This window comes from Felis catus, chromosome D1 (assembly GCF_018350175.1).
Source record: "Felis catus isolate Fca126 chromosome D1, F.catus_Fca126_mat1.0, whole genome shotgun sequence".
In the NCBI taxonomy this organism is placed as follows: domain Eukaryota; kingdom Metazoa; phylum Chordata; class Mammalia; order Carnivora; family Felidae; genus Felis; species Felis catus.
In genome coordinates, this window is record NC_058377.1 from 74,216,804 (window position 1) to 74,241,940 (window position 25,137).

Here is a 25,137-nt window from a genome sequence, read left to right on the forward strand (position 1 = left end):
CTCTCAGAAGGAAGAAAGCTGACAAGAGGCAGGCAGCACACTTGAGATGGAGGACAGGGACCTCAGGAACTCAGCTGTACCTGCTCCTGCTGTACCCCAACCCCAGGACTCAGCATGCTCGACCGTGCTTGTCTGTGGATGTGTCTGTCTTTAGGGCAAGTAGGTAGGAATCCCAAGAGCAAAAACCATGGCTCTCCTACTGTATGTCAGCCTTGTATCCACAGTACCTGTCATAGCACCTGGCAAATAGGAGTGGACTAATACATTTCTGTCGAAATGAAAGAATGACGTAGAAAAGTAGTGTTCAAAAGTAGCCAGAACCAGGAGGGAGGCTGGGATTGTACAAAGTACAGAGGTTTGCTACAGGGATTGATATGCACAATGCGGTAATGAGGCACTCGGAGGTGACTACAGAAATCTACACCAAAATCTCTGCTAAGATACACAAAGAGTGACCAAATTTTACTTTATCACAGAAAATATGTAACTTTCTCGAGGAGTGCTTTGTGCTCTCTCTCTCATAGAAATGCAAATTAGAAACCTCAAGTATACATAAATTCTTAGTATGGTTTCTAAGGAGAAGCCTTGGGAGAAAGCAAGACATACTTTAAACTTCCAGAGTAACTTGAGGGTCAGGTTAGCAGAGAGCACTCTGTGAGAACAGAGGAGATGAAAAGGCACGCTGCATTTCTGAGTGCAAGACACCATGGATTGAAAGAAGCATTATTTTTTATCAACCACCAAGAAAAAAGTGTTGTTAATTAAGTGAAGATGTAACATTTTTCTTATCATTCACCATTCTTATTTTATACCTATTGAAAGAGACCCTTTGGACCTCCTTAGGCGCACATTTATATCTTCTCTCACGCTTGTGTATAAGCAAAAAAGGGGGAAAAATACACAAAACGGATTCCTAAAGCAATGACAACTATTTTATGAATGCTGCCTGGTCATCAGTGACTGTAAGACATGTCCTAATTTCAGGAAATTATACTCAAGAAATGCGTATCTTAGAAAATATGAAATATGCCAATACCATTTAAGCCTATACAGGTTTGCTCTCATTATATTGAGTAGGAAGAAGTAATAGGCTTTACTTATTGTTAATCACAAAGTGTGCCGCCAGTGTCCCTGAGGTGAAGTTCAGCTCTACCCCAGCACCCCCAGCCATACAGGACCTTCCCCAAGAGGTGCTGGTGTATCCACCACTGGGCCTGACAGTGGCCCATGTTCCAAGCCCCTCTCTAGGAAAGGTGTTGCCTCAGCTGGCCCAGTCCCTGCCTTTCCTCTAACCTCAGTGGTCTTCCCGGCAGACCCCCAGAGCGACCGAGGGCCTCTTCTCCTCCTGCCCAGGCCTTTCCTATATGGTCCAGGGGTGGCCGAGGTGGTGGCGATTGCCCAGGCCTGCAGTGCTACCTATTCATCATGGCGGCTCATTAGATCTGGCCTGCCTCCTGGATGCTCTCCCTGGGATGTGGGGTACGTGGAGCCTCTTGGGCCTCAAGGTGTGGGAGGCAGGGAAGAAGTGTCACTCAACAGCCTGCTTTTCAAACTCAGGTGCAAAGGGGGCTCTTTCACAGTTCTCTAATTTCCCAGGTTTGCTTTTTGAAATCTGTAACTAGGGGAGGAAAATCCAGGTCTTTTCTGGAAAAACCATGCTGTTAAAAACATGTTTACAAAGCCTCCTGTTAATGACCCACTTGCCCCTCTGCTGAAAGAGCTGGGCAAAGCGACAACAACTCCAGGCTGGCCAACGGGCCTTGCTCCTGAATGACATAACCTCAGAAGGAGCCGCTCAGCACTGCAGTCTTCCCTTCCTCCCATGCAGGCCTTGACCTAGGAAAGTCCAAACAGTTTAACTCAGAGCCTTCGAAAGCCTCCAACTGTTCGCACTGTCAGCAAAGATGCTTGCAAAACTCATTCATCCACCCATCCCCTTACCCACTACTTCTTGCATGAGCTCCCAGTATGTGGCAGGAACTGAGCTAGGCCCTTGGGAACAGAGCAGGCAATGGCACAGAAGACCTCAGTGTTCCCTGGCAGGGATCACTCCCCTGGGAGAGCCATTCTGAAGCTCATGCATGTTTACTAGAATTGAATTAAAATAAAATAAAATAAATTGTATCGTACAATTATTGTATTCTGCCAAGTTCAGGTGGCAGCTGCATAGCAGATGGCTAAGATTCCAAACGCTCACTCTTAGCAGACCAGATTTGAACTTCAGCTTTGTCACTGACTTTGTGGTGGGTAAGCATAGTAACAAGGACCAATGGGCACAGTAAGTCGTTCAGGGTAAAAGCAGAATATAAAATGACGCGTATTATATCCCTGTCTTAGTTTATGTCTTCACATATGTACCTACACTTAGAAAGTAGCCTGGAGGCCAAACGTGGAGGATCTAATGAGGTTCTTCCGCCCCCTCCCCCAATCCAGGCTGGTGAAATTACTACTGCCTTTTCTTTTTCTCTTTATACTTATTTAATACTTTTCAAGTTCTCTTCAGTAAACACGTTCGTTCAACTCAGTTTTGTTAGCCTGACTATATTCTAGGCATCTTCCTAGGCACTGAGAGTTAATGGTGAAAAAACCAACAGCCCGGTTCCTGTCCTGATTGGGATTCCAGTGTTGAGATCAGGAAGAGCAGCAAATGTCTATGCATCATATAATTTACATGTATGTGCCTGTGTCTCTCATCACATAAACACCCCCCCACCCCACAACAGCACTAAAAGTGCAAACACCTCCGTGCACAACAACAGTTCACCCAAATTAATGAAGATTTTAAGTTACAAATTGATAAATGAGTCAGGTCCCATGCAAATATAGAGAGATTTTTGACTCAATTTTTTTCTCCTAAAAAAAATTTTTTTTTAGTATTTATTTTTGAGAGAGAGAGAGAGAGAGAGAGAGAGAGAGAGAGAATGCAAGCAGGGGAGGGTCAGAGAGAGAAACTGAAGCAGACTCCAGGCTACTTACTATGAGCTGTCAGCACAGAGCCCAATGTGGGGCTCGAACTCAGGAACTGTGAGATCATGACCTGAGCTAAAGTCGGATGCTTAACCGACTGAGCCACCCAGGCGCCCCTCTAACAAAGGAATCTTGAGAGACACCCATACTTGAAAGAATATTCCTGTGTCCTGAAAAATTTAACCCAGATCATTAAAACTGCAACTCTGATTGGTAATCTTACTTATTAATGTGTTAATAATGTGTGGACTTGGTAACACTGTATTAATTAATCTTCCTGTCTCCGGCAAAGTATAAATGATTATGAATTTTCTTGGCTAAGCCAGAAGAGTTCAATGTATAAAGTGCTTTGTAAGTGTTCAGAATTAATCCAAGCCCCTTTCAGCCTTAAGCATTCCGCCCTGACACAACTTGATGAGGTAGACTTTTAGGGCTCCCACGCCCAGTTCCCGTGTTTGGGGGCGTTCTCCACATGCATCAGCAAGCAGTTCTCAGACCCCAACAGGTTGTACAAGAATTCCTCTCAATGCTGACACTCTCTTCCCAAAGATGGCTCAGATTTTACATGTTAAAGACTCAGTCGTATAGGACTACACCCCAGGAAGGATTCAGTCCTATAGGACTACACCCCAGGCTCTTATGTGTGCTTCTCACTGACCCACTGGATCAGAGGTTCCAGTGACTCCTTCTTGGGTACGATTATTTGCTAGAGTGGCTCACAGAACTTGGGGAAAACACTCAGTCACATTTACCAGTTTATTAAAGGATACGAAAAAGGACGAAAATCAACAGCCAGATGAGGAGATACATAGGGCAAGGACTGGGAAGATAGCACGGGCTTCCACGCCCCCTCCAGGCCCACCATTTTCCCAATGTTCACCAACCCCAGCAGCCCTGCAAGCCCAGCCCTTTTGGGTTTTTATGGAGGCTTCAATGCATAAGGATTAATGAAATCCTTGGCCATTGGTGACTGATTGAACCCTCCAGCCCTTGACCCCTGCCTGGAGGTCAGGAGGAGGGAATAAAGGTCCATTCCTCTGATCAGGTGGCTGGTCCTCCTGGTGATCAGCTCCCATCTTTAGTGAGGTCCAAAGATCACCTCATTAACTAAAGATACCACTGTCACTCTCAACACTCAGGAAATTCCAAGGGTTTGGGAGGCAGGCACTGTGAAAGACCAGATAAAAACCACACATATTTTTATCATCTGAATGACCAAATTTTTATTTCTCAAACACGACAGTATCTCAGGTAGGTATCACTGTCTTTCTCATTTTAAATTCATGAAACTGTTCCTCATTCCTTCCTCTGTCCCTGCATGTGTGGGACCTATGCTTCACATGCCATGCTTGGCCACGGTACCTGTGGGGCTTCTTTTTTAACTTTGCTTTTCTGACTCTTCATAGCCTTGGCGTTCTTCTCATCCACTTAAATTAATTGTGACAGAGAAAAGGGAGGTGTCCGAGGCCTCTCGACAGCCTGGTCACACGTGGCCAATAGAGGAGGGGTAGCATCTAATGTATTATGGAAACCAGGTCACTTTTGAGAGTGAAAGGGGTTGTCACTCTGTATTAAGTCGGCACATCGGGCCCTAACGGAGACAGTCCCTGCAAGCTGGGACGCAGGGACTCATGGGAGACTTGGGGGTGTCTCTTTAAGGCCTGGGGAGTGTCATACCTCCATGCCAGGATGGCTTTCTTTTGCAGGAGACACAAGGGGAAAGAGCCACCTGCCACTATTGTCTATTGTTGTAAGCATGGCCTTGCAGGGAACGGAGTGTCCCTCCAAGAAGCTACAGTACACAAGTAACAAAGGAGGAGAACTTGCAGTGCTTCCCCAGGTCCCTGTGAGGGGCCCCGCTCTGTGTCTAGACGTTGTTGTCCTTGCTCTCTCTGCAATGTTTCTACCAAAGAAAGCAATGACTTGAATGACGTCGGAAAGTGGGCAGTGGCTTTCCAGCACGGAATGGCCCCAAAGGGAGTGAAAGACTTGTCAGAGGGGGTGACCACTGCACCAGGATATCTGCCCTGGGGAATGTAGGAGGAGGGGTGTGGGCATCACGTGGCCTCCTCTGTGAAGCGGCCCCCCAAGTTCCCTGTCACCAAGGGCTGTGGAAGGTTGATAACTGCCCCTCTCCCCACATGTCTACTCCTAGGACCCAGGGAGCCAAAGCTGCTGAGGGTCCTGGCCTGGGCAGAGCTCACGGACCCCACCTTTCCCAGGTAATGATTTGTATGCAGAATTTCTAAATGTCGCTTAGCATTGCCTTGGAAAAGAGAACCACAGGGACAGAGAGATCCTTTGACAGTTGTCTGCCTTACAACATTCATCTCATTGTATCTGCAAGAATTAACATAACGCCAGACCCAGAGAGAGGCATCACTCCCAGAGTGGCAGGCTCCAATCTAAGACAGTGATATCCTCACACCAGTGCAGTCCTTGCCTGATTTGCTTCGTCCTGGGTCAGCCTCCCCTCTGCCGCGTCCTGCTCGGAACTCCTCCTGTCCTGTAACAAATCCAAGGTCCGCATCCTGCTTCTTCTCTGGGTGACTTCGGGAGCACGGGGCCCACCTCCTTCCTGGCTGTGATTCACCATCTTCCCAGCTCTGCGCTGTCCAGCCTCCAGGATTTGCTTGCATCAGCTTGGAGGCTCTAGCATCTCCAGTGTCTGCTCATATACTTCTTCTCCCAGACACAATCGGGGCAGAACCCCTGAGCTGGCGCCCCCTGGGAGGGGCCTTCCTTGCCCTACTACCGTCCTCAGGTGTCCAGCCCTGGAGCCCACTGTAAGAAGGACACTGGATGCAGGTCTGTCCTCCAGGTCCCCCATCATTGCTGCCACATTACACATCCATAACTCTCTCATCTCCAGGGAAATCCAATGACCTGAAACTTTCCCTTTCTCGTGAAGGGGCAGTGATGGGTAGGTTGGTGAGTGGACCATGGCCTCCGCCAGGCTAATAGCGCCTGTGTGCAATTTCTTCCCAGCATAATCTTCCTCAGCTCCCACAGTGAAGCCCAGTCCTGCTTTTCCAGCTGAAACAGCTGTATCATCACAACCGCCCATCTTGGGCAGCATCCCAGCTTTCTCTGCACCCTTCCTGAATCTTCTCGTCTGATAACTTAGCAGCTGGTGGGCTATTTCCTGATCATTTCCTTAAAAATGTTTATTATTGATTTTTGAGAGAGGGAGAATGGCAGAGAGAGAGACAAGGAGAGAAGGAATCCCAAGTAGGGTCCATAGTGTCAGTGCAGAGCCCAATGCAGGGCTCAACAAACTCATGAGCCAGGAGATATGACCTGAGCAAAAGTCAGGAGTCAGATGCTTAACAGACACAGTCATCCAGATGCCCTTTTCCTGACCATTTTTAATGCGTCCTTCCCATGTGACACTGTTATCACATTTCTACACTGCAGTTCCTCAGTTGTAACGTGCCATTGGGAGCTTCCATAGCAACTGATCAGGGTCGAGTCCACCCACTGGGTGCTGGAAGCTCCATTTTCCTGGTTGTCTGTCTTTCCTCTCCAACTTCTGCTCCCTGGGGTCCCAGCTTTATCTTGAGCCACCCCTTTAATGGAGCCCCTGCTGCTCCCCCATTTGCCCTTTGTCTCTCATTCTTCAGGCAATCGATTCTCCTTTCTAACTTTGATTACCCTGCCCAGCATTTCTCAATACACTATTGTGTGGGGAAGAAAACCTTTCTTACCAGGAGTGACACTGGAAACAGGCAGAAATTTCCAAGTTTGCTACACGCCTCAAAGCTGCCAGATTGCACAACCTTGGAAAGTAGACGGGCGTGAAGAAGGAGCCTGATGTTCTGGATGCTGTGTGCTGGCCAAAAGGAATTTCCCAAATCTCAGTGTTTTTGCTTCACACCTGCTTTCCCACCCACTCCCCTAGCAGAGTGTCAGTATATATAATGCCAGCCCCCCTCGCAGGCAGGAGACACGGGCAGCTCAGCCTCACCAGGAGCCTCGGCAGGAAGGGACAGCCGAAGGTGAGGTGCTAGACTTGCCTACACTTTCCTTCTTTGCAGATTCTCTTACCCGAAGGCGTTCTTGGGCTGTGTCCTCACTCTCTGCTTCCTCCCTGAATCTACTCTCCTGGCAATTTGAATTCTCCAGACGGGCATACTTTCTGGGATTGGGATTTGGTCGTGTAGTTTCTCTGTGGGAGTTCACGGATGGGTAGAGCAGGCGTTCTGCAAAGATGTGTGCAATGTCCCACAATCCTCATTTTACAGATGGGTACACGGTCACGAAATCCCCAAAGGCCTCTTTGGAAACTTTCCGGACAGCGGGTTTCAGGGCTCCTAGGGGACGACTGAAATGGCACGTGGTTTATATTAGAAGCGCAGCGCGATCTCTCTTACTGGGATTCCTATGGGGCAAATGGCAACAGAGAACTGGACCCTCTGTTCTATGTATCGTGTGTCACCTGCGTATATATGTGTATACACATTGCCTATTTCTTTCTACCTACATTTATGCACACATGTGTATATACACAGGTGTATACGTACACATATGTGTGTATTTATGCAGGTATGTGTATAGATAAATAGATATCGGTAACATCTAACACTAAGTAGATGTAGGTAATAGGTAAGATACAGGTGTGGGTCCACGTGCCTCCCCCCGAAAACCCCAAACCAAACCAAACCAAAAGTGTGTCGTCCTTGTGTGTTTCTGTGACTCTGCTGCAGGATGAAGCTTTTCGTGGGCATCCTGTTGTGCTCCCTGGTCCTGGGCGTCAGCAGCCAAAGATGGCTCACGTTCCTCAAGGAAGCTGGTCAAGGTAAGGACCAAAGGATGGCGGTCCGGGGAAGGCAGCAACTGGCCCCCCACCAGAATTGACCACAGTGGAGGCCACATCCCCACAGGGCAAAGGCCACAAGTGGGAAGAAAAGCAGCACGGTTTGCAAGACAGCAGTTTCCCAGTTTTTTGAACAATTGAACCACATCTGACATTATAACTTTGTGTATATTTAAGGCGAATGCATGTTAATGACACATTTGTTTACTTAATATGATTGGCATTGTGGCTCTAGAGAGCACCTCTATCACGTGACATAATTATCCTTTCCCTTAGTAGTTGAGATAATTAAGTTCTAGACTGTAGCAAGTTTGCTAATTACGATACGGTATTGATTTGCCTTCATTTTACTGTGCGCTAGATGTCTAGAGCTTATTTTCTACTGGTGGTTTCTCCCCTTAAATGACATGTGTCCTATCCCTCCAGCCCTGGCCCTTCTGGCCAGCATTGCACTGTTCCATGGGGATCCCCAGGACGAAGGTCACATAAGCTTTGGGTTTTAACTTGCAGCAGAGCAGAAGACATCTGGGGTCCAGGGCGCCTGCTCCCCACTCACAAGTGGGACTCCATTGCCACCTAGTGGCAAACCGGGGACAGCTCTTTGCTGTGTCTCAGCCATGAAGTGGGTGCATCAAACTTGTGCTCTTAGTAACTACAACCAACAGTAGCTGAGCTCAGCCTGTCCCAGGCACTGTTCTAAGAGCTTTACATGTATGAATGAATCCTAAACAGTAGAAATAATAAACACATAAAATGAAGATAAGGCATTACGTGGATATTACATAAACTATGATTACGCTCGACACTAGGTCTTTCTCTTTTGCCTACTACATTACTTTTTTTTTTTAATGTTTATTAATTTTGGAGAGAGAGACAGAGTGTGAGCAGGGGAGGAGAACAGAGACAGAGGAGACACAGAATCCAAAGCAGGTTCCAGGCTCTGAGCTGTCAGCACAGAGCCCGATGCAGGGCTCAAACTCACGAACCGTGAGATCGTGACCTGAGCTGAAGTTGGACATTTAACTGACTGAGCCACCCAGGCACCCCATACATTACTTTTTCAGGGTCTGCATTTTATGTAGCCTGCTCAGATTCCTTCAGTCTGTAACTGTCTGATCTTCCTCTTAGCTTAGTCGCTTTACTGTTTTTGTCCCAGCCTTCCGAAGGCCCAGAGAAGTGATAGCATATTGAACACCTATAATCTTCTAGAAGTTATACGTGCATTTTTCTCAGTACATCTGCATAACCACCCTGTGGATGGCAATATACTCCTGCATTTACTGGGAGGACACTGACTTTAGAGGCGGGGGACCAGTTGTACTTTTTCTGCATCTGATGACCTATTTTTGTAAATCTCTCTAGGGGAACTCCCCTTTACCACCTGCTGGTTGACTTCTGACAGTTGCCTGGGTGCCAAACATGCCCCAGATTTTCAGAAATACTCAGGACCAAACGTCTTCAAGCTGCTCACAGGGATGAATTTCTACCCTTGACCTGGTTGGGAGCCCTCTGAGTCAGCAGCCTCCCTCTGACTTGCCTTTGTTCTCACGCCCCAGTCAGAGGGTTCCCTGTGTCTGTCCAGGTAGAGGTCATCGCAGGACAAAGCATCCCTTAAAGACCATCCCACCTCTTGTTCACACACATCCCACAGCCAAACATAAAGTAGCAACAGTACTCAGAATGGAATCAAGCAGAATAAAACTTGCACCAAGGGTGCTTCTCATAACATTCACCCAGGGAAGTGAAATGTAAAGGAACACTCATCCCAGCCAACATCCTCTCCATGGATTTTGTCAAAGACTGAGATCTTAGAATCGGTGGGAGGAAAATGTCTTTTCCTCCTTTTTGCCAAGACACGATCACCTTCATCTCATCATTTGCTTTCCTTTCCAGGGACTAAAGACATGTGGAGAGCCTACTCTGACATGAGAGAAGCCAATTACAAAGGTGCAGACAAATACTTCCACGCCCGGGGGAACTATGATGCCGCACAGAGGGGACCTGGGGGCGCTTGGGCGGCCAAAGTGATCAGGTAACACGGGCTCCCGGGGATGCAGGGCTGGGTGAGCTGAGCCTGGCTGCCCTGGACAGCCAGGAGGGGCCAAGCCCTGGAGAAGTCTCCTGTAGACACTGTGGCTCCTCCTTCTCTTGCGCACCCTCCCCTCTGCGCCCAGTGTTGGCGTGAGTGGCTGATGGGGTCAGAGCGAGGCCAGGAGGAATGGGTGATTCCCGATCCTCCCCCTATGGGTGCTGTTCACCCAGTAAGGGATCAGCCTGGGCTGAGATGCTGTTTCTGGGCCAGAGGGTCAGTGTTTTAGCCCCTCTTTCCTTGGCTCCTGTCAGCAGCTCTCCCTTGCAAAGAAGAGAGATGGGGGTTACGGGCAATTGCTCCTCAGCCCCCTAATTAATCTCCTACCTGCCTTGCTGCATTCCAGCGACGCCAGAGAGAATTCTCAGAGAGTCACAGACTTTTTCAGGCACGGAAACAGTGGCCACGGAGCAGAGGACTCGAAGGCTGACCAGGCCGCCAATGAATGGGGCCGGAGCGGCAAAGACCCCAACCACTTTCGACCTGCTGGCCTGCCTAGCAAGTACTGAGTTTCCTCTTTGCTCAGCACTCAGGAGAGGGGCTGGGGGCCCTCTGAGGGCAGGGACGCGGAATCATTGAGTTCTCTGTCCACAGAGGCTGATGGAGGGCACCTGACAGGTGTCTAATAAATGCTTAAGAGATTGTTGAAAAGTGTGTGTTATTCTTTGATGTAAGGACTGTTCGTTTGTTCGTTCCCAGGGGTGATGGACGGACACCCAGGTGCAAGCCGGGCCTGTGCCCGTGTGGTTGGTGTGGTGGAGACCATGTCAGTGTCACACAGAGTAGACGCCCTGCACCCACCCTTCCCAGATCAGATCTGCTGCCCTGTCCACTCCCCTCTGGTGGCCTGGTGCTCTCTCTCCAGGTTCTTCCGTGTCCAGACCCTTCTCTCCTGCCAGTTGTGTCCTGTCTCCCTCTCTGTCCTCAGCTTCCAGTCCCCCTTGGTTTTTTTCCTCATGGTCTCTATCCCTGAGGACAGGGGACACAGCCATGGGAGGATGGGTTCGTGGAATCCTGCTCCAGCTACTGCCATCTTGATCTTGTGTTGGTTTCCCAGCAGAACCTTTAAATCCAGTTAAAACCAGTTCCTGTCCATGCCATCTGAGACCTGCATCCAAAGCAGTTTTTCTCCGCCATATCTCACGCCTTCCACAAAAGCTCCCAGGAACAAAATATGTCAGCAAATTGGTGGCATAGTGACAACATCAACCTCTAGCAGGTTTTGTTGTCACCTCAGCGGAGGCTCTCTTGTCAACTTTGACAAGATTATAGACCTGGACTATTGCCACACACTTCCTAACAGACCTTAATCCCAACCTTGTGAAGGCCCTTTCCTTAATTTATTCCTTCCTTCATTTTTACCGCTTTATAGCTCAACTCCTGTAACTATTTAATAATTCTTAATGTTAACCCTCCTTCTGGGCACCTGGCTGGCTCAGTTGGAAAAGTGTAATTCTTGATTTTGAAGTGTGAGTTTGAGCCATATTGGCTGTGGAGGTTACTTAATAATAAATAAAACTGTAATAAAAGTTTAATGTTTATTTTTGAGAAAGAGCGAGAGAGAGTGTGAACAGAGGAAGGGCATAGAGAGAGGGAGACAGAGGCATAGAGAGAGGGAGACAGAGAACCCAAAGCAGGCTCCGTGTAGTCAGCGCAAAGCCTGACATGGGGTTTGAGCCCACAAACCATGAGATCGTGACCTGAAGTCGCATGCTCAACTGACCAAGCCACCCAGATGCCCCTTAAATAAATATTAAAACAAAACAAAACAAAACAAAACCCATAAACCTTCCTCTTGAAAATACTGCCTGGTTTCTGTTTGCTGACTGGCCCCTGACTGATAAGGGGTCTCCAATACACTGGAAGTTCTACATGGAATCTCTCCTTTGATATCTCCTCTCATACCTCTCTCCACTTCCTACCCTTATCATGCTGAGGCCTCTCTGTGTCCCCACCTGTTCACTGCCCAGTCACTGTGTCCTCTTCTGCCTCTGCACCTTGTCCCTCAGTGGCCTCTTTCCATTAGGCTTTGGGAAGTCTAATCCCAGGGGTTCCGGCAACTGATGTCTTGCCTTCCCAAACACCAACCCCTGTCCCCAGTGACAGTTTTAACCAGTTCCTTTGGTCCTACGTGAGGAATGGTTCTCATAGTAGTTTCTCTCATCTTTATTCCTACTGTCCTTGAACTCAGATCCAGATAAAACTTCTACTTTCTTGAAGAACCATCCCAGTAGCCCACTCACTCCATTCTGGGGCAGAGTTTGGGGCTCTCACAGAGCTTCATTCACACCTCCTGGCCTCTTTATCGCATTCCCTCTGCTTCTTCAATATGTCAGTTCCCCTAATAGATTTCAAGTCTCTCTAACATAACTCATATCTGAACAGTAGTTTACAGTTCATAAAACATTTTCATTCTACTTTCTTTTTTTTAGTAAGATAATTACTTTTAAAAGTTTATTTTGGGAGAGTGTGCGTACAAGCAGGGGAGGGGCAAAGAGAGAGGGAGAGAGAGAAAATCCCAAGCAGGCTCTGCACTGTCAGCACAGAGCCCGATGTGGGCTTCAAACTCACGAACCGTGAAATCATGACCTGAGCCGAAATGAAGAGTCAGACGGTTGGCTGACTGAGCCACCCAGGCACCCCCTTTCTACTTTCTACATAACTTTTCTTTTTATGATGTCTAATGTTCTAGAAAGTCAGATTGTAGATAAACACTTACAACTTAATAAAAGCCTCCACTGAAGCGCACGCTGGTGACCATCCAAACTCTGCTGGGGTGTGGGAGGCTGTGAATACTAATTAATAAGGTAGCTGCCATTTTCTTCGTTTGCAAATGCCAAACTTGCTCTATTCTGTCCCTGCCTTATTTGACTTAAGCCACAGAAAGTCTTTGCAGTTCTCAGCTGGAGAACCAGGTTTACAGGCACACAATTAGGACCTTGTGCAGTGTTGCCCACGTAAGGGTGCAGAGCCAGGATTGCAGGCTGGTGTGTCTGCCTCCAGAACCTGGGATGTGCTGTACAAGGCCAAGGGCTTCAGTGGGGCGAGGGGGGAGGCCTCTCTGTCCTTCCTGGATCTCAGCACCAGGTTTAAACGGGCAGGAGAGCACTTATAATCGGGAGATGCCTGACTTGTTTAAGGACGGGCACCGCAGCTTGCTCATCATCGAATGTGCTACACCTCGCACGGTCCAGGCACTCACCAACCGTTTCCCCGATAAATTACCACATTGAAAACCCGGACTCAGCCCACCTCACTTTTCACTCTTGCACCTTCTCCTCTTCCTCCTCCTGGTCTGACTTGTTGAAAAAGCCACCCACCTACACGAATTCCTGCCTTCAGACTCACACTTGAACCTGCTCCAGCCTGGCCTCTGTACCCACCGCTCCGGTAAAGTAGCTCTTGTCCACCACGGACTTTGGGGCGTGGCCCCAAACAAGTGACATATTCGTCCTCGTATCAAGAGGCCTCTGAGCGAAGTCCAGCACACCTGCCTTCTCCCACCTTCCTGAGAGATGTCAACTGTCTTCATTATATCACCCTCTTTGTCACACCCTCTTCGCCCACTGCTCTCCAGCATTGGTCTTCCCTCAGTTCCACCAAAAAGTCAAGCTCTAATTTGCCATAGGATGTTTGTACGTGATGTTCCCTCTGCCTAGAACACTCAATTCACCTGCTCTTCACACGGCTGCTTCTTTCTCATCCTGTGTCTCTCGCGTGAAATCGCTCTTCAGAGAGGCCTTCTCTGACTGCTCTGAGTCACCTACCATGCTATTCTCCCCTTCCTACCAGGCATCAATATCTAGGATGATTTTTCTTATTTTTTGCTTTACATTTTTCTGTTACTCTGTTTTGTTTTTGTTTGGTTTTCTTGGTCTGTCTTCCATCCTAGTTAACAATTTCTGTCTTATTTAACTTTAAATATCTAGCACTGAGCAAAGTATCTGGTAACATACTAGAACCTCAACACTTACTGAATAAATGAATGATTGAAATAATTTATTTTTTAACTAATTAGTAAAAAGGAGGGGATGGGGTAGGCTCATAGATGATGGGTTAACCTGAAAAGGAGTAAGGAGTGACTCATGAGAAAGGAAGGAAGGTAAAGAGAATGTAGTCAGGAGATACCTAACATTTCAGAGGGAGGAGAAGGAACCTGAGGGAGTCCAGTTGTACCTGCTATGGTTGTACATTATTGTCCCCAGGACTCATCACAGAGGGCAAAAAGCATGTCTATCTTGCTGTATGTCATCCTTGTATCCAGAGTACCTGCCACAGCTCCTGGCTCATAGTAGAGGCTCAGTAAACATTCACTGAGTGAATGAATGAAGCAGAAAGAAAAGTATTCTGCACAGATGACAGATCTGGGAGTGGTGTCTGGGACTTGTAGAGGGTGGGGAGATTTGATACAGGTTTTGGTCTGCAGAATGTGGAAATGTTTCACTTAAAAATGAATACCCAAATCTATACCAAAATCTATACTAAAGTACCATCTAAGGTGGACATAATTTCACTTTGTCTTAGAAAAAATGTTTCCTAGCAATGTTTTGCAAGCTTTCTCATTAGACATGAAAATTTCGATCCCCCCATCCACCTGCCTCCCCCCAACCCCGCCCTGGCCCAGTGATGGCTTTTCGATGTGTCAACTTGGCTAGGCTGAACTACAGTCCTCACAGTTCCCTTTGACTGTGAGTCCAGGTGGATGGGCTGTAAGAGCTATTCTGTCCAGAGTGAAAGGATGAAGGGAAATGGAGTCACTTTGTTGTATACACACATCTTCCCTCAGTTATTCAAACACTGATTTAGATGCTGCTGTGAGGTTTTTTTGCAGACATGATTAAAGTCCTTAATAAATTCTCTTTAATCAAATGAGGGGTTATCCTACGTGCAACTGGCTTCATCAGTTGAAAGGCCTTTAGAAAAAGGCTTAGGTAAGAAAACCCAAAAGATTCCACCAAAAAACTGCTAGAACTGATTCATGAATCCAGCAACATTGCAGGATATAAAATCAATGCACAGAAATCAGTTGCATTCCTATATACCAACAATGAAGCAACAGAAAGAGAAATCAAGGAATCAATCCCATTTACAATTGCACCAAACCCCATAAAATACCTAGGAATACATCTAACCAAACAGGTGAAAAATCTATACACTGAAAACTATAGAAAGCTTATGAAAGAAATTGAAGACACACACACACACAAAAGAAAAAGATTCCACGCTCTGGATAAGAAGAACAAATATCGTTAAAATGTCAATACTGCCCAAAGCAATCTACATTTTCAATGCAATCCCTATCAAAATAACACCAGCATTCTTCACAGAGCTAGAACAAACAATCCTAAAATTTGTATGGAACTAGAAAAGACCCCAAATAGCCAAAGTAATCTTGAAAAAGAAAACCAAAGCTGGAGGCATCACAATCCCGGACTTTAAGCTGTATTACAAAGCTGTAATCATCAAGACAGTATGGAACTGGCACAAGAACAGACACTCAGATCAATGGAACAGAATAGAGAACCCAGAAATGGACCCACAAACATATGGCCAACTAATCTTTGACAAAGCAGGAAAGAATATCCAATGGAATAAAGACAGTCTCTTCAGCAAGTGGTGCTGGGAAAAGTGGACAGCGACATGCAGAAGAATGAACCTGGACCACTTTCTTACACCATACACAAAAATAAGCTCAAAATGGATGAAAGACCTCAATGTAAGACAGGAAGCCATCAAAATCCTCAAGGAGAAAGCAGGCAAAAACCTCTTTGATCTTGGTCACAGCAACTTCTTGCTCAACACGTCTCTGGAGACAAGGGAAACAAAAGCAAAAATGAACTACTGGGACCTCATCAAAATAAAAAGCTTCTGCACAGTGAAGGAAACAATCAGCAAAACTAAAAGGCAACTGAAGGAATGGGAGAAGACATTTGCAAATGACATATCAGAGAAAGGCTTAGTATCCAAAATCTATAAAGAATTTATCAAACTCAACACTCAAAAAAACAATCCAGTGAAGAAATGGGGAAAAGATATGCATAGACACTTCTCCAAAGAAGACATCCAGATGGCCAACTGACACATGAAAAATGCTCTACATCACTCATCCTCAGGGAAATATAAATCAAAACCACAATGAGATACCACCTCACACCTATCAGAATGGCTAACATTATTAACAACTCAGGCAACAACAGATGTTGGCGAGGATGTGGAGAAAGAGGATCTCTTTTGCATTGTTGGTGGCAATGCAAGCTGGTGCAGCCACTCCGGAAAACAGGATGGAGGTTCCTCAAAAAATTAAAAATAGAACTACCCTATGACGCAGCAATTGCACTACTAGATATTTATCCAAGGGATACAGGCGTGCTGTTTCGAAGGGACACATGCATCCCCATGTTTATAGCAGCACTGTCAACAATAGCCCAAGTATGGAAAGAGCCCAAATGTCCATCGATGGATGAGTGGATAAAGAAGTGGTATATATATACAATGGAGTATTACTTGGCAATCAAAAAGAATGAAATCTTGCCATTTGCAACTACGGGGATGGAACTGGAGGGTATTATGCTAAGCGAAATTAGACAGTCAGAGAAAGACAAATATCATATGACTTCACTCATATGAGGGCTCTAAGACACAGAACAGATGAACACAAGGGAAGGGAAGCAAAAATAATATAAAAACAGGGAGGGGGATAAAAACATAAGGGACTCTTAAATATGGAGAACAAACAGAGGGTTACTGGAGGGGTTGTGGGAGGGGGGATGGGCTAAATGGGTAAGGGGCATTAAGGAATCTACCCCTGAAATCACTGTTGCACTATATGCTAACTAACTTGGATGTGGAGGAGGAGGAGGAGGAGGAGGAGGAGGAGGAGGAGGAGGAGGAGGAGGAGAAGAAGAAGAAGAAGAAGAAGAAGAAGAAGAAGAAGAAGAAGAAGAAGAAGAAGAAGAAGAAGAAGAAGAAGAAGAAGAAAAAGAAAAAGGCTTAGGTCTTCCCCAAACTGGTCTCCCAAGTAGTCGCCTACAATTGCTCTCCTTCCTTCTATATGGCACCATCCTGACTGCCTATCCTGACTGCTTAGCCTGCCCCTACAGCCGTGTAAGCCAGTTCTTGTAATAAGTCCACTAATATATACATATATATATATATATATATATATATATATATATATATATATATATATCCTATTGGTTCCGGTCCTCTGGTTGAACTCTGACTCAGAATTTGGTACTATAAGTTGTTTACAGGAACAGGATCATAAAGACAGATTTAGATTTCTCACAAGGAATTTGCTTATGCAATGGTGAGGGCTGACTAAGTAAGTTCAAAGTCTATAAAGAAGACCTGTTTTCCATTCAACCAAGCAGGGAGGATCACAAATGGGCAGGAATTCCACAGGCATGGGTGCAAGCTGTCATCCATAGGTGGACTCTTCCCACCTTTGGATGGTTTCTCTCTTTGGATCTAAGTCTTTTAGACCACCAGAACCTCAAGTCACAAGGATGGAAAACAAAAATTTTGCTAGTGGGTCAGTAGGGGTTTTAGTGAGAGAAGTCACTACCCCTTCCTTGCCTTAATTCTTGGGCCCATGAATTGTGGCTATGGGAGAAACAGTAGCATATTGGACACTGATCTAAAGCACATACCATATCCTTGGTGAGGGTGGGGAGGGCATTGCCCTATCCCTGCAAGGTGTTGCTATCTACCTAGCACTGTAACTGTTTTCAAAATGTTATTCCACCATTCTACCCAGCCGGCTACTTCAAGATCATGGGGAACATGGTTAAACCAGTGAGCTCCATAAGTATAGGCCCACTGTCATGTTTTATCTGTTGCAAAATGAGTTCCTTAATCAGAAGTAATACTGTGTAGGGGTGCATGGTTGGCTCTGTCGGTTGAGCATCTGACTCTTGACTTTGGCTCAGTTCATGATCTCGCAGTTCATGAGATCAAGTCCCAAGTCTGGCTCTGTGCTGACGGTACAGAATGAACCTTGAAAACAAGGATGAACCTTGAAAACATTAGGCTAAATAAAATCCAGACACAAAAGGCTATTTATAATATGAATATATGTGTATGAAATGTCCAGAATTGACAAGTCCAGAGACAGAGAGATTAGTGGCTGCCATGGCCTGGAAGGAGTGGGGGAGAGGGAGTGACTGCTAAAGGGTATGAAGTTTCTTGCTGGGATGATGAAAATATTCTGGAATTGCACAGAAGTGATGACTACACAACCTGGTGAATATACTAAGAAACCCCTCAATAGGATAAAGAGGGTGAATTTTATGGTATGTGAATTATATCTCAGTTAAAAACTGTATGAGGAAAAAAATGTAAATAATAGATTAGGGCCCAGCGGGGAAAAGGAAAAGAACAGTCATCAAGTAATGTGTATCACACACATAAGATGGAATACTATGCAGTCTTCTCAGATAATATCCATGTTACATAGGAGAGTTTTTTTTTTTTTTTTAATTCTGTTTAATATTATCTTGGTAATACAACAAAAGAATCTGTTGTTTATCTTAGGCATAGGGAAATTTTCTAGAAAATACTATTATCATCTCCTTATGAAAAAAGAAAAGTAAGGGTGCCTGGGTGGCTCAGTCAGTTAAATGTCCAACTTCGACTCAGGTCAGGATCTTGTGGTTTCTTGGTTTGAGCCCCACATCAGGCTCTCCACTGTCAGCGCAGAGCCCACTTGGGATCCTGTTTCCCTTTCTCTCTGCCCCTCCCCTGCTCGCGCATGCTGGCGCTTTTTTAATAAACAAAAAAAAAAAAAAAAAAAAGGAAAACTCTTGCTATGTTTAGTGTGAAATGTTAACTATATTTCAGTTAAAAAATACAAACCAGGATTACTGGGATTGGCCAGAAGATTATTGAATAATAACACTAGTCATAATGGCTCATTTACTGAGCTTATTCTATTCCCACACTGTGCCACAACTCTACAGGTGTAGATTATTTCTCAGATGTGGACACTGGGGGACAGAGAGACTGAGTACCTTGCTCAAGATCACAGATCTAGTGAGTGGTAAAGCCAGGATTTGAATGCAGGCAGTCTGGCTTAAGGCTTTTCCCTTCACCCACACTACTTCCTTGAGCAGTACTAATAAGTAATAATAGTCCCTAGTTCTCTGATGGGGATTTACAGTTAATAGGTCAGTGAGATAAAAGCCTCCACTGCTGAGATAATTGTTTGGGGAGAAATGGAAACATTTTTGGCCTAGGCAAGATCCAGCTAGGGTCTGTGGGCAAGTGAGCAGTGAGGGTGCGTATAGAGCCTCAGCTGTGTCACAACTTGGACTCTGTTTGGCATCTGGGGCACCATCTGATGGGCCCTGGGCCCGAGCGGTCTCTCACTATTGAGTGAGTATGGATGTGCCATTCTCCCCGGTACCCCAGGCTGTAGTTGGAGGGCTGCCTGGAGGTTAGATTGAGGATCCTTCAGTGCTTTCTACACCAAGCCATGAGCTGAGCTGTACCTGCAGGTAGGGAAGTCAGGGGGCTTAGCTGTGGGAATCTGAGGACATCAGAGTAGGGGGAAGGTTAAGGAAGCAGGTCATGTCAGGGGAGAGACAATCCAACCAGCAATGATGGCTGGATGCCTGCTATTTCTTACCTAATGGATCCTTCACTTGAATAACAGACTAAGTCTACGTGATAAAGCCTCAAAGAATAGAAGAATCCCCTCACCTCCTGCCGTCCTCACCCCCACCACCTCCCCTAGGTTCTCTGGTACTTTACTTGGAAACAACTCCAGTGAGCAGGAGTGAGAGACAGGGGTGTAGACCAGGGAGGGAGCATGGCTAACACAAGGATGCATAACGGAGCAGGCCATAATTAAGAGCCTTATACCCGGAGCTCAATCCCACTGCGACTTCTGAGGAATGTCATAAAAGATACCTGAGCACTACCCACCACGATTCAAAAAGAAAAGCATCTATCAACTGGCTTCCATCTCCAGTGGTTAAGTGTGACCCCTCGAATATTAACCTTTCTACATTCCATGGTTGTGCACATGCTCAGTGCCCTGTGGATTTCCCTAGTGTATGGAACAGAAGGCTGTGGAACAGACCCAAAGCAGGTTGCACCTGCATGAAATGGATCAATGCTCATAAACGATGGAATCATCATTGTAGAAGTGGCTGCAGGAAAAGGAGGGGGCCAGAGGATCTGAAGTAGTACGTAAGCCATATCTGATATACCAAAACCTTGTGCTTTTCTAAAGCTCATGGAAAAAACATACGCAGCAGGGTGCCTGGGTGAATGAGTCAGTAGAGTATCCAACTCTCTTTGATTTTGGCTCAGGTCATGATCCCAGGGTCATGGGACTGAACCCCACATCAAGACCTGTGCTGAGCATGGAGTCTGCTTAAGATTGCCTCTCTCTCTCTCTGTCTCTCTTTCTCTCTCTCTCTCTCTCTCTCCCCCTCTACCCCCCTCTCGCTTGTACTAATAAAAATTGAAAAAAAGGAAAGAAAAAAGAAAAGCACAGGCATCTCCAACATATGGACAGTAAATTCACTCACGAATGAAGGGACTGATTGGATCTTAGGTTGAGGATAAAAGAGAGAAGAGGGAAAGAAGCTGGTTAGCCAAGACAGGGAGACAGGCAGGGACACTAGGAAGGACAAAGAAATGTAAGCTACCACGGACTTATGGAATGAACCAGCCGTGAGCCTGGTACTGCCACAAACCAGATGCCACCCCAGGGGGATGTGATCTGGAGCACAGTGCTCTTTGAGGGACTGAGTGCTACGGGGCTTGGTAGGGATATGGAGACATTCTTAGCAACGGGGTTGGATCTGCCACATTCCACCTCATATTTTGGTTAAGATAACTTATTTTTGTTTTCCTACAACAAAAGTAGTTTGTTAGAGGTTGGAGTAAAATTAAGGTGATACAATGACCATTATGGTTAGGGGATCCAAGGAATATACGAGCCACAAGGTCCCCACGGGAGACAGGTTTGAAGGACAAGGAGAAGCAAGTTTTTGTTGGTTAGGATTTGCCTCCAAACATCAAAACCGAATTCTGGTAAACCTGGGCCACACTGCCTCATCTTCTTCTCCTCTAACTTCAAACTCCAACTCCAGTCTCCAAGATTAAAAAGGCCATTCCAATCGGCACCCACCAACACTGGAGGAGGAACCAGAGAGCCTGAGCTTGTGTTTGACACATTTGGAGGCAAGTTTCCAGGCATACTTCAGAGAAGGCTCTTTCTCCAAAATTATTTAAGCCTAAACAAACTGAGAACGCAACAAGTTGTGAGACTGGCTCTACCTCACTTCCTCTAATTAGGGTAAGGCTAACTGGCTGTAACAAAAACACAGAAGCTTAAGGAATACAAAAATTCACATTTCCCTTAATGTGGCAAGTAATCCAGATGCCAGGGGCCTTGGATCCATACTGTCTTTCAGATTCCTTCTAAGTTGCTACCAGACTTCAGACTGAGCCTTGCTACTCAAAGGGTGATTCAAGGAAGCATCACCTGGGATCCCCTTAGAAATGCAAAATCTCAGGGGCGCCTGGGTGGCTCAGTCGGTTGAGCATCTGACTTCAGGTCAGGTCACGATCTGTGAGATCAGGTCTCGCGGCCTGTGAGTTCGAGCCCCACGTCGGACTCTGTGCTGACAGCTCGGAGCCTGGAGCCTGCTTCGGATTCTGTGTCTCCCTCTCTCTCTGCCCCTCCCCAACTCATGCTCTGTCTCTGTAAAAAATAAATAAACATTAAAAAATTTTTTTAAAAAATGCAAAATCTCAGGCCCCACCTCAGATCTACTGTGGCAGCCAGGGCCAGTTACTTAACGTAATGGGTCCCAATGCAAAATAAAAATGTGTTCAGAAATTATTAAAAATTCCAAGATGATGAAAGCAGGGCATTCAAGCAGGCCCAGGGCCCTGGCTAAGTATGGGGCTCTGCAGAACTACACAGGCTTCATGCTACAAAGACAGGCGGTTTATTAGGAAAAGCTACAGGGGAATCAAGACCACTGACACGATGTCACTAAACTCAGGCTCTGCCTACCGGTAACAGTGCCACATCACTAGCGGGAACCATCACCTTGAATATTCACACTGACTCAGAGTCGCCCAGCTGGAATAATATATTACTTGGGCAAGATGGGAAAACATTCTCTGTTTAGGACACAGTGGTGCCAGGTTAGTACTTCTTTGAGCCCTCTGGAAAGAATTATCAAGTGGAAATTTTCCCAGCCTTCTTCTGTGGTTTGTATCTGATCCATTAGACCAGGGCTGACTGGAAACTCCAGACTCCCCATCTCACACAGCAGCGTGTGTTGTAATTCTGTAGTGTTATTCGGGAAGTTTAGTGGTATGCAGGTTTCTTCTAAATGAAAGGGTAGGGAAAGCTCTGAACCCACTCTAAAGTTACTGTTTCCTGGCAGGAGGAGAGGTTTCAGCCCCTTGTTCTGCCACAAAAATGGTTAAGATGGCAAGGTTTAAGTTACCTGTATGTTATCACATTTTAAAACAACCAAACTTGACATATAGAACTTGGAAGGCACAGAACCCTGGTGGGTTTCAGCAGGTGGGGACTGGAGCAAAGGACATGTCAAGGTTAAGCAGAGGCACAACCAGAGGTCCAAGTGCAGAGCGTATCCAAGAAACAGAGAACCCAGGATGAAGGACAAACTCTGGAGCCGAGAAACGGAGTTTGGAAACAAGTCACGGAGGGCCTTCAATGACAGGCTCAAGGATTTGGGTTTTATTTTGAAAGCAGAGGGGAGTCTGAAAGTTTCTGATTGGGAAGAGGCATGATTAAGGCTGTCTCGAGAGGACAAGGATTCTGACAGTGGATGTCTAATTAACTTCCCATGGGACCAAGACAGGGGTTCATCTATAAGCCAGGATAAATAACTCTGTATCTAAATCTAGGAACGATATGGGGGTGGGAGGTCAATTGAGGATTAAATTAGACCCTAGATGTACAGACTCCAGGTCTGGGCCAGGATCCCTGAAATCAGTTATCTTTCACGTGCTCCTGTGGTGACTCTGACATATAGCAAGTTTGTCAATCACCTCACTTGGGTGATACCTAGGTGCTTACACTTTGAGGAGCTGAGACTGAGTGGCGGCAGTGGGGAAGGCAAGACTTTAGACGTGAAGAAAGCAAGGTCACTAAGACTGCTCCAAGCGTTCAGGCAAGCAAGGAGTAACGAGAATGTGGATGGGCAGCAACGGAGACTGGAGAAAAAAACGACCTCTGGAGAACACCACCAACACAGTATTGAGAGGATTTATCTGGTGACTGGAAGTGAGGGTTGAGGAGCGGGAGAGGCAAGGATGACTACAAGGTTTTGAGTCTTGGGCAGAACGGGGACAGATTTAACACATACAAGGAAATTACTAACTTCAATTTTGGTCTTCTCACTCAGATTCATACAAACCAGTTTACATGGGTCTGATCACTACAGGGTAAAAGCAGTAAAAGGATATTCCATACCTTTCAAATGACAGCTAATATTTATTACCCGTGCACTGGTCACAAGCACTACTGCCCTGCACTCCAGTCTCATGTGTCACTAACAGCTGGCTCTAACCTATGCGCCAGGCACTGTGTTCTGTGCTTCACATTTATGACCTCAGTTAATTCTCAAACTATCCTGAGTGACTGCTACTACTGTCCCCATAATATAGATGAGAAAACTGAAACTCAGAAAAACAAAGTAACTCTCCCAAGGTCACTTAGAAAGACACACAGCAACATTCAAAGCTAGACAGTGTGCCTCAGAACCCAAGCTCCCAGCCACTATGCGAATCTGTGGCCCTGTTAAAACTGAGGCAACCATGAATCACTGTCCAGCCATCTTCAGGGAAGTCAAAGATACAAGCTGTATTTGAAAACACTGCCTAATAGCCAACTAGACTGATGAAATTTAAATGTTTAACTGAAGGGGACTTTTGTTGTTGTTGCTTGGTTTACTTTGGAAGATAAATAAAGATGATGCGATTATGTTTTTTAGTGCTATAAATTTCTCTGTACCCTTTTGGCAAATGAGGATTGCTGTAATATGCCCTAGAATAATCTGTTAGGAAATGACTGCACAACTGTGCCAGTTCAGGCTGTCTCCTGAGATTTCTTCTGTTCTCTTGTGGACAGTATGTCATTATGTAATGACAAAAGCTGAGAGACAGTGAAGGGAGGGAGGGTTCTTGCTCTTTACCTTAGTATAGACTCACATTCAACATAATCCAATACAGCCAAAATCCAGCTAATGCTAGTGGGAAGGTATGATATTGTGACTTATAGTAAGAAATATATATTTGGTCTTCCTCCCTTTTCTGGCACAGAGCTCCTAAAGCCCTTAGAATTTCCCAAGTGATGAGTGCCATAGAGGTGTCTTGTACTTTCAGTCTCATCCCCCAAGCCCCACCCCTGACCTCAGGAAGGGAAAGGGACTGGACATTGAGTTCAATAGCTAACGACAAATGATTTAATTAATCACGCCCCTGTAATGAAGGTATAAAAAAACCACAGAGAACTTGATTCAGAGAGCTTCTAGATTGGGAACACATAAAGATTTGAAGAAGGTGGCGCTTAGAGCAGACATGGAAGCTCCTTATGCTTTTCCCCGTACCCTGCCCTACCTGTGTCTTCTATCTGGCTGTTCCTAAATTACATCCTTTTATAAGAAGTTGGCAATCTAGTAAATAAAATGTTTCTTCTTGGTCAGAAGTATAGTTAACAACCTGGACTTGGAATTAGTGTCTAAAGTGGAGGAGAGTTTTTTGGGACTGAGCCCTTTACCTGTGGGATCTGATGCTGCCTTTGGGTCAATAGTGTCAGAATTGGGTTGCATTGTAGGACACCCAACTGGTGTCAGGAAATTGTTTGGTAAGGGGAAACACCACACACACACACACACACACTCCACCCCCACCCCCACTGTAGACCACAACTGTTAGGTTTTCCAAGCTTCCCAAAACTCTAAGAAACTTTGTGAAGCCTCCTTTCTCTGATAATGTCTTCAACCCATCTGGTTACATGATATCTGAATATCATGTGGAAGCATGACAGCAATTTCTGTCTATAGTTCTTTGGCTGTGTTCTGAATGAAAAAAAGAAGCGAATCATTCAACGTATCCAACACTTTTCTTACTCCACGTATCCAACACTTTTCTTACTCCACGTTGAGCTTACTCCAACACCTTCCAGCAAATTGCTCACAATAAACTTCATGTCTGTATTCTATTCAAATAAAAACTTAACCAGATTTTACATGTATCATTAATG

General features: G+C 45.8%; 2 protein-coding genes across 4 annotated transcripts in view; one reads left to right on the top strand and one right to left on the bottom strand.

The window, feature by feature from the left end:
- Nucleotides 1–3,709: 3,709 nt before the first annotated feature.
- The window catches only part of HPS5 (HPS5 biogenesis of lysosomal organelles complex 2 subunit 2), a 60,453-nt gene continuing 39,025 nt past the window's right edge, over nt 3,710–25,137 (bottom strand). The window contains exon 24 of the transcript XR_006586428.1: nt 3,710–7,291. The gene's annotated coding sequence lies outside the window, so the exon portion shown is untranslated. The remainder of the gene's footprint in view (nt 7,292–25,137) is intronic.
- On the top strand, nt 4,164–10,523 carry LOC105260977 (serum amyloid A protein-like). Of its 3 annotated transcripts, none has more exons than XM_045039043.1 (4): nt 4,164–4,218; nt 5,123–5,189; nt 7,674–7,765; nt 9,677–9,819. In XM_045039043.1, the coding sequence occupies exons 1-4, from the start codon at nt 4,179–4,181 to the stop codon at nt 9,817–9,819; spliced, it is 342 nt and encodes a 113-aa protein (XP_044894978.1). In that variant the 5' UTR covers nt 4,164–4,178. The 3 variants fall into 3 exon arrangements, with proteins under 3 accessions (XP_044894978.1, XP_044894977.1, XP_011285041.1); XM_045039042.1 differs by lacking the exon at nt 4,164–4,218 and adding an exon at nt 10,219–10,523 and having other exon boundaries at nt 5,136–5,189; nt 9,677–9,815; XM_011286739.4 differs by lacking the exons at nt 4,164–4,218; nt 5,123–5,189 and adding exons at nt 6,833–6,965; nt 10,219–10,523 and having other exon boundaries at nt 9,677–9,815.